A 9888-nucleotide genomic window follows, 5' to 3' on the forward strand; every position below is an offset into this window, starting at 1 on the left:
TCCATCCATTGACCAATCCATCCATCCATTGACCAATCCATCCATCCATTGACCAATCCATCCATCGACCAATCCATCCATCCATTGACCAATCCATCCATCCATTGACCAATCCATCCATCCATTGACCAATCCATCCATCCACTGACCAATCAATCCATCCATTGACCAATCAATCCATCCATTGACCAATCAATCCATTCATTGACCAATCAGTTCACTGACCAGATTATCCATTTCTGTAATGTTTTCATATTTTCAGATAATTTTCCTCATGGATATAACAATCCTTTCTGACAGAAACCCTGAAAACTTGTTTTGGTGTTTAAGGGAAACCTGCCCTGCATCATCACATCAGGAGATTTAATGTGCTTGAGATTGAGAGGATGTTGAGTAAATTTCTCAGTCTGTGTGACTTCCTGTCCCGCAGGGCGCCATGGCCGCCACCTACTCGGCCCTGAACCGGAACGTTCCTCCGGTCCTGGAGCCAGTGGGCTGCTCCACTCTGGCACAGCGGAGGGGGGTGAAGAAAATCACCTCCACCGCTCTTTGACTTCCTCCTCCTCCTCTTCTTCCTGTCAACTCTGACCTCGATCTGATCGCCGCCGGACCCTCCTACGGTCCGGTCCGGTCCAATTGGACAGACTACTGATGAACCTGAGAGCCGCTTACGCCAAATAGAAGCACAGCCTGTCTCCGCCCCGCCCTGCACCTTACTGGGTTCTCCTGACTCTCAGCTTTAGCATCACCAATCAGCACAAACACAAACCCGAGGGCCCGTGGGCCCGGCCTCTGCTACGGACAATCAGCGCTTCCTGTCCACTCCGATTCTACGTCAGAAAAACAAAAGTATTTATTAACGTCTGACGGGAAATCATAGGAACAAAGCAACGTAAGGTAAGGTAGGCGTTCTAAAGAGCTAGGATCATTGTTATCTGGGTAGTTGTATATTCTGCATTTAAACCTCAAGTAGCCTCTGAGACGACTGAAGTCCAGATCAGCTCAGGAAGCAGCCGCCTGGGACTGTCGCTGTTCGCCTTTTAAAAGGGAAACCAACATTTCACTGGAGCCACAAGTTTTAAAATCCATCCTGTTGGGAAAACTTTTTCTTTTTCCACTTTTTCATCGTTCAGGAACAAAACAGCAAAATGTTTCAAACATTCACCATCAAAACCTTTTGTTTCTGCCAACATTTATCCAAAAAACAACATGGAAAATACTCTGGAATCAAACTGAACTGAAATCTGCAAAAAGAGTTTTATGGCATTCTGCTGCCCCCTAGTGACCACAACAGGTATAACAAGCCATGTTCACCTATTTTGTCTAATTTATCTTTTTATTTTTGGAATATGATAAACTTATATTTGACACCAAATATCATAAACATTTTTGGTTGCTGTCTAATCTGGTCAGCAACAGATTTATGCAGATTAGGGAGCAACTAAATCTGTGGTGCTCAGTTTTTCTCATTTAGCTTTTGGAAATAAAATTAATTTAAAATTTCAGTTATGTTCAAAACAAAATTCAATATATGGGAAATTACCTTTTATGTCCTACCAGTCAAAAAAGTAACAATTTATAAAATAATTTTTAATCCAGATTAAATGTTTGGTTTTGTCCCAATAAGTTGCTATTTTTACCTCAACACTAAAAAGAAAATCACACATAAAATAAAAAATACACTTGCAGGTATGTTTGTGATGACATTTAATAGTAGAATAGATGATGTTTATGTAAATGTATTTAAAAATAGAGATATCTCCTGATGCGTTTCCTGTGTGACTCGGATGAAGCAGTGATGTCATCTGGTGCCGTTTAGAGCGCCACCGCTTGGCCACACTTCACACCGCAAACATTGTTTAGAGTCTCAATTAGTATTTTGATTCAATTATACTTTTTATAAAGTTTATTTTAAGTTTGGTGAACTTCTTAGAGTTTTTAACCTCAGAAAGTTTATTTTAACTGTCATGATGCCACACACCTTTTCTCTCTACCTGAATTACTTTCATGCCCGCAGTTTCATCTCTACAAATAAAACTTATACATCAGAACGTTGGTATTTCTGTCCTCTCGACCCGGTGTGTCTGTCAGAGTTCACAATTGATCCCATTGTAATTTCTATCAAAATTAGCATTGAAGAGTCTCTATTAGCCGCCATATTGTAAAACACTGTGGATATATAAAGTTTTTCTTATGTGGCTTCAGGAACGTTATGCTTCACACGGTTAAAGAATTATTAATTATAACTTACAGTTTTCACACAGTTCGTTTGCGGCTGAAACTCCTGGTTATGTTTCTGGAAAAGGCGGGAATCACCTTGGCAACTTGTTCTTACCAGTTATTGTTTTTCCATGATGGAAAGTAAAAGCATTTATCAGGAGGAAATCTGAGCACCACTGATTTAAATCCCCTCCCAGATTTTCACAGGAATAATTCAGGAACCGTTTCAGGATCTAAAAGCGGCTTGAAGTGTTTCCCGTCCGCCATCTTTAGATGGTCCAGAGCCGCCTGCTTCCTCGCAGCGCCGCCTGAAGCTGCATCTCTGCCTCTCAGTACGAGCCGTCGGTGCAACAGCACTGTAAATATGAACGTGTGACTCAGGTTTCTACGAATCAAGACGATGCATTTTTGTAGGAGGAAAACACAAGAACACGAGCGAACAGGCCAACAAAACGCTCCTATTGTCAGACGTCTGAGTTAAAGCGGGAACATTTTACACGTCCAGTTTGTCTTTCCAGATTTTTGTTTTTCTCTCAAAGTCTTAAAAACGTGACCTCTGGAGGTTTTGATTAGAAATCAAGCTCTTCCGTTGTTGGTGTTGCGTTCCTGTGATCTGTGTTCAGCATTTATGCCTGATGATTATATGTTGATCGTGATTCTCTGGTAGCAAACCCTCTAAAAACTGAGCAGAAAAACATTACAGACATTCCAGCAGTTGGCTTCACCTGGGAGGACAAACTGTTAACCCATGCTAACGGTTAGCACCATGCTAACAATTGGCATCATGCTTGTTCTGTAGATTGAACAGAAAACTAATCTTTCCAGAAAATAAATCCGTCTGAACCGAAGCTGAATTACACTCCTCGAGCTCAGCCACCAGGGGGCGCTGTATTTATTTAAATTCTTTGACCAAACTATTGGTCAAAGAATTAGTCATCAGTGAAATTAATCCTTGCTTCTGGTGCAAAATGGTGGAGGACAAATGAAAGTGAAAAGTCAGAAACTGTAAACTGGACGACCTCGGAGGCCCATTTTCACCGAAATAAAAATATTAAACACGTCACATAAACGTCTAAATCATAAACGAGTCTTTCTCTGGGTAAATCAAATGTGAAAAAATTTAAACAAATGTTTCCTCACAGAAGTCAAGCTTGAAATAACATTTAACGTAAATATTTCAAATCAAATAATTTTATTTGTATAGCACGTTGCAGCAACAAGGTTTAAAGTGCTTTACATGATAAATATTTATCATAAATGTAATCTTTTTAAATTGTCTTTTCTCTTTTCTTCAGTAATGACTCTTAAGTCCACATTTAGACTCTGAAGATACTTTGTGATCTTTATTTGTTTTAACTGGTGAAATCGGGCCTCCACTGACGTCTGCGACTGAATTTTTAAAAGCAAAAATAAATTTCTTCACAGCAGGAATCCCACTTCTGTATCATGGAACATTAAAAACTTTCTGTGATCGTTTGAATGTCATCGTAAAGGGATAAACTTCAGAGTTTCTTTATGTTTATAAATAACTATTGATTTTTTTGAATTTTGTTCATTCTTCTGTCAGTGTACAGCTTTGGGATAAAGAGAGATAAATAAAATGACCTTTTCTGTAGTTATAAACAGAGAAATAGCTTTTTCTTATCTCACTCTTCCTTTTTCGTCTTATTCTGTCAGAGATGTTTTCACCCTGCTGCTACGCCAGCTCTCTGTTTTGTACCTGCAGAGTTGGACTTTCTATAAAAAACAATAAAAACAATAATCGATAAAATGCCTTCGCTTTTTATTGAGTTCCAGAAACAATTAATTTATGTTCTATTTTGCTTTTTTTTCACTGGTTAAAAATTTTGAAAAATAACTTTTATAAAACCAATTTGATCATAAATGTTTTTAAGTTAAATATTGCTTATAAATGGGTTAACTGTTTCTGTAGGGGTTGACGTATTAGTCATGATCAGTTATCATCTTACCTGAAATCACCAGATATTTTTCAGTTGGAAAATCCAGACTTTTAAAGGAGAAGTCGAACAAACTTTAAGCTTTTACTTTTCCTTTAGCTGTAAGTATTGGCAGTTAGCTCCAGAAGCTGTTGGTAGCAATTTATTTCCTGGTTCAAAAGCATTTAGCTTGTAGTTAGAAGTGAAATTGATTCTTCCAAGTCCTTTCTATTTATCTTTTTTTTTTATTTATAGTTGGATATATTTGGTGAATTATTTTGAAGTTGGTGACCAAGTACTTGTCCAAGTCCAAATCAATGAGCTGTTAATTCATACAGTTTTTAATATAAACTGAAAATGAGTGATAATTGGTTATCTGAGAGTTTTGTTATCACATATTTTATCCAAAATATCAATGCAATTATTTAATTTATTTTTCTTTTGTGTATTTATTCTATTTTTTGTAACACCTTTATAAAAATCAATTGGGAATCATATAAAAAACTATTTTCTCTTGACTAAACATTCCCAGAAATAACCTTTTTCATACATAAGTTACAAAAATATTGGTGTCTTGAAACAATTTCTCATAAAATATTGTTTTATAGGTAACATATTTGTTATTCCAAATTAAGAATTTATGCTGAAAATTATTCTTTGTAAATCAGATGATAAAGCTTATGTGGAAATTAAAGAAGCTGGATGGAAACTTTGTTGACATCAAATATCTTTTAAAAAAACGGCATTATCTTCTTTAAATATAGTTTGGTATTAAATACAGTAATCTATGTTTGTCCCTGTTTTAACTCCGTGATTCTTTTTCCAGTTGTGATAAATCTGCACTCCCAACATGGCGGCTTGGCTCTCGTATTTACCGTCCAAACTGAGCTGCGTCACGGTTTTCAATAAAGCCCTGCAGTTCTGAACGCGCTGTCCTGCGCTTGCGCACACAGACACAGAGACTCGGCGGCTAAGCAGCCAGCTTCTGGCTCCGTTCAGTTCAGTTTAAATATGATCTGTCTGACGTTTGTAAACATCTACCAGCCGCCGGTTGTACCGAGGAGGAGTTGAAGCGAACCTGGTGTAAAGGATATGCCAAAAATAAAGGTAAAAGGCCGAAAAATGGAGGCATTTACTGCTCTGCGGTAGTTTTTTAGCCCGCCGTGTGGAAAACGTGACCCGGCCGGCTAACTCCGTTAGCAGCAGGCAACGGGGTGCCCTATTGGTTATCCACAGGGTTCGAGTTTAAAATGAACTCTGAATATTCACATTAATGAAGTTAATTAAAGTCTTTTGAAGCTGTTTGAGCTTTAGAGACGGTTAGCTCGTAGCTAGCTAGCTGACACAGCTAAGCTTCACCCGGACTGGCCTTCTGACATCTGTTCACTAATTTATCTAAATTGACCTAATAACACACTTCTGATTGAACACAGACTGTTAACATAATGTAGAGGTTTTATTTGAGCTTCCCATTGAGTTTCATGTTAGCTAATCAGCTCGACAGAATAATTATCTGCTGATTAAAGTTACAGAAGCAAATTTAAGCTCCAACTTCTGTGTTTTTAATAAGTTTAAAGGCAAAAACTTTAAACAACCAGGAATGACTACATATCTTTATTTTACTTCTGTAGAGTCAAAGTTTACTTTAAAGTTGGTTTTATCAATAGTTCTCTAGACTTTCTGAAATCTGTTTATTGTAGTTACTTTTCAAATTCAATATAAAAAAAAATTGACCTGAAAAATAAATAAAATGTTGTAACTCATGTTTTCAGAGATTCATAGAGTTGTTATAGATGCTGTGGAAATGAGAATCTCCTGTAGCAGGCTGTGTTACAGCGGCTTTGGTTAAGCCTCTGTCTGAAGACGTGATGTCATTGTAAAACAGTCCCATGAAGCTCAGGGTTCATCGTTTGTAATGATCTGTTTTGTATAATGAGTTTTAATTACACAGAGCTTCAGATGGCGTATTTTAATTGGTTAAATGTTTTCTTCTAAAATAATGGACAAAAAGACAAAATATGTACTTACATGATGATAGATGGAAACTATTATCCAGATTCTGTTTATATCAGAATAATTCTGAAAAAAAGTATATTGAAAAATGTTTGACATGTTTACAGACTTTATTTCTTACTTTAAATGTAAAATCAGTATTTAGATTTAAACAGGGTCCTTTTATCTTCCTCACATAACCTGTGTGCCTGTTTTATTATACTGTTTTATTATTAATCCACAGATAAATATTCACAATAAAAGGGCCAAATTGAGCTGCTTTTGGCCCTCTGGGCCTTCCATACATTAGAGATTTAACTCAAAGCAGCTGTTTTATTTTTACATCAGAGTAGGATTTGTTTTCCTGTGTGAATCATCGTTTCTAGAACCCAATCTCTGATAACTGGAGCTCTAAAGGTGAAAGGTCAGGATAGCGTCAGAGATGGAAACGTCTGAGACGTTCTGGACTCCTTGTCTGAAGAAGTTTATTAAATCCCATAATAAACAGACATGAATAAGTCAGAGCTTAATGAACAGGTTTCAACACGTTTTCCTGCAGGTTGTGTCATTTGCATTAATCCCGTTTCATCCCAGTCAGATTCATTTAATCTGTGAAGCATAAAGAGGCAAAAACAACCAACAAAATACTGACTTTGTTTAACCAGTCAATAGTGAAGTTGTAATATTTAATTAAATGAGTAATGTTCTTTATTTTCTGGATGTACATTAGATCCAAACGTTAAAATAATTTTTACAGATTTACTTCAGTAAAACGAAGGTATGAGTTTCTAAAGCCTGACTGAAAATAATTAAACTTTTCTGGTAAATTGAACAACAAAAACAAGATTAAATCTTAATAACTAGTATCATGTTGGAGTCGTGGGCCACACAAAATCGTCCAGGGGCCACAAGTGGCCCCAGACCACAGTTTGTCCTCCAAAAAACAAACTGAACTTTCCCTTCATATTCTGTCATGGAGTTGAATTCAAAGTCCAAATAAATACAAGATGGAAAACAAGATGGCCGCCCTGACATCACTCCAAAAACATCCAGATTTTCCAGAAATTAAATCTTCAAAACCCCAAAATGTGATTAATCAATAAGTGGATTTATTTCCGTCCAGATTTAAAACCTTTTCCTTCTAAAGTTTTCAGTCGGTTTTGGTTTGAAATGTGGGAAAGTTAAAGTTTTAATGTTCAGGCGTTGACGTTTTCTCGCTCTGCCTGCAGGTAAAGGAGGAAAGAATCGGCGACGTGGAAAGAACGAGAATGAGTCTGAGAAGAGAGAGCTGGTGTTCAAGGAGGACGGACAGGGTGAGTTCTGCTGACCCAAACGGCCAGAACCAGAGATTTTAATAATTGATTGATTAATCACGATTAGCTGTTTCAGGCTTACTCCTCAAAGTCACTTTTTGTCTGAGAATGTGATGCACATCAATAAAGTCTTACAATCTGAAGACATTTTTTGAAATCATGTTTGTCACCTGGGCGGTTGCCCAGGGTGACATCAGAAAGGGGCGTGGCACCCAAAAACTAGAAACTAAATATTTATCTGTCAGCTGAACAAGTTTACTGCTACATCCGTTTAATCATTTCCAAATTATTACATTTCACTCCATGATAAATTGTCTCAGCAATTATTTTGAGAGGATATAATGAAGACAATATGGCTGAAAACCTCATCACAATATAATTGTTTCAGTATCAATACTTATTGATCAGTTTTGAACATGTGTCTGACTGCTGGGCTGATCTTTGCTGTTTCATCCACTTTTTACTCCATTTGGTTGTTTTTAAGTCGTTATGAAGTAAAACTTTAAACTGCCGGAGTTACTTAGCAGGTTGTTGCTAGGCAAGCAGAGTGCACCAGTTTAGGATCATATTGAATATTATCTACTGATATTACGTATCCATCACGTTTACTGTTGATTTATTGCTCAGTCCTGTTACAATGTGAGGCGGCGAAACGGAGCCGTTTCCTGTTTCCTGTAGCTTTAAGGCTCTGATGACTCGTCTCTTCCAGAATACGCTCAGGTGATCAAGATGCTGGGGAACGGCCGCCTGGAGGCCATGTGCTTCGACGGCACCAAGCGGCTCTGCCACATCAGAGGAAAGCTCCGGAAAAAGGTCGGAGAAACGCCGAGTCGGCACTGCGGCGGCCCGATTGTGTAGAGGTCACAGTGGTCGTGAGACCTCCTCTGACCTCGGCTGACCTCTTTGTTTCCGTCCTCCAGGTCTGGATAAACACGTCTGACATCATCCTGGTGGGCTGAGGGATTACCAGGTGAGCAACTGGGACCAGTTTGACTTCCTCCACTGACTGGGAATCATTCCACATTTTTTTATTGTAGCTTCTTTTAGAAAATAAATAAATAAAAATCATATCTAGTATAAAAATGTGAGATTTTCTGTTCCAGTAATCCTCCCGGATCAGAACCGTTTTGTGTTCTTTCCTCTAGGACAACAAAGCCGACGTGATCCTGAAGTACAACGCAGACGAGGCCCGGAGTCTGAAGGCTTACGGAGAACTTCCAGAACACGGTGAGTTTAAAGTGGGTCGCCAGTAGAACCCGTCCTGAACAGAACTGCTTCTCAGTGGTTCAGTAACCAGGATGTCCGAATGCTCTTAAAGGGCCGGTTGAGCCAGAATGTATTGAAAAAACCAATTAAACTGTTAAAATATTAATAAACAGTCTGTGTGTCTGCTGGAGTTCTGCTGGAGTTCTGCTGGTTTTAACTGAAACCAGAGGGAATAATTGTCCAAACGATTAATAGATTGATAAATAAACGCCGACCTGCAGCCAGACTGTAAAATATTCTGACTTGTTTTTTCTTCACAGCTAAAATCAACGAGACGGACACCTTCGGACCCGGAGAGACGACGACGAGATCCAGTTCGACGACATCGGCGACGATGATGAGGATATCGATGATGTAAGCTCAGCGTCTCAGAAAGTAGAATTTAGTTTTAAGAAGCGGTTTATTGTTCTGCTGCTGTTTATCATCTGAAGTTACACTGGTTTATCTTCCATTATTGATGATTGATTATTTTCATGTTGCAGATCTAAAACGCTGCGGCTGAAAGGAAGGCAGGATTTTACTACAGAAGCTCCGATTGATATGTTTTCAGCCGATTCTGCAAATAATCACCATTTTTTATTATTATTAATATTAAAGATGAACCTGTGACAGTCCAAACCCGGTTTATTAATGTTCTGTATGGTTACTCCATCGGTAGTTTTGGTTCTGGATGAAAGTGAGACGCTGCGGCGGGACGACGGAGCGTTTCCGTTTTTCTCCTCAAAACTGTTTCGTTTTGTTGACATTCTCTCTCCAAACACGCCATCTTTTTTTTTTATTATTAAAAAAGAAAATGTATTTATGATTAATTTCACAGCATGTGGGATTTAGAAACTGAACCGAATGTGTCGGTTTGCTGATAAAGTGCGGAGTCGGCGGAACCGGACGGGTTCTGGACTGAACCATGAAGGCGATCCCTCCTTAGTCTGTCGTTTCTTTTGTTTCGTCGGTTCGCTCTGCGGTGAAACCAGGTTCCCAGTGTTCCCAGTTCACTCAGAGCTCATCTTTCACACACCTCAGAGTCAGATTATATATGAGCTTATAGCAGATTATTTTTATTTCCTGTCTGCGCTTTGGGAGCCGCTGCTCTGTCCCACTTGGATGCAGATGTGCGATGATGTTTTGCCGGGTTTCCAATAAAGATCTTAACTCCTCAGCCG

General features: G+C 38.5%; 2 protein-coding genes across 2 annotated transcripts in view; both read left to right on the forward strand.

Moving 5' to 3' along the window:
• Positions 1–3690, forward strand: part of LOC129354388 (ribosomal protein S6 kinase alpha-3-like) — a 43483-nt gene extending 39793 nt beyond the window's left edge. The window contains 1 exon segment of the mRNA XM_055023869.1: positions 431–3690. Coding sequence (XP_054879844.1) covers positions 431–553 — 123 coding nt within the window. The 3' untranslated portion in view covers positions 554–3690.
• Positions 2355–9157, forward strand: LOC129354384 (eukaryotic translation initiation factor 1A, X-chromosomal-like). Its single transcript, XM_055023866.1, is given in 9 exon segments — positions 2355–2361; positions 5202–5264; positions 7379–7462; positions 8172–8275; positions 8383–8410; positions 8413–8432; positions 8608–8689; positions 8989–9023; positions 9026–9157. Coding segments are annotated over 9 exon segments (555 nt in total).
• Positions 9158–9888: the final 731 nt, after the last annotated feature.

The sequence above is a fragment of the Poeciliopsis prolifica genome, unplaced genomic scaffold (assembly GCF_027474105.1).
Source record: "Poeciliopsis prolifica strain line A6 unplaced genomic scaffold, Auburn_PproV2 SCAFFOLD109, whole genome shotgun sequence".
Lineage (NCBI taxonomy): Eukaryota > Metazoa > Chordata > Actinopteri > Cyprinodontiformes > Poeciliidae > Poeciliopsis > Poeciliopsis prolifica.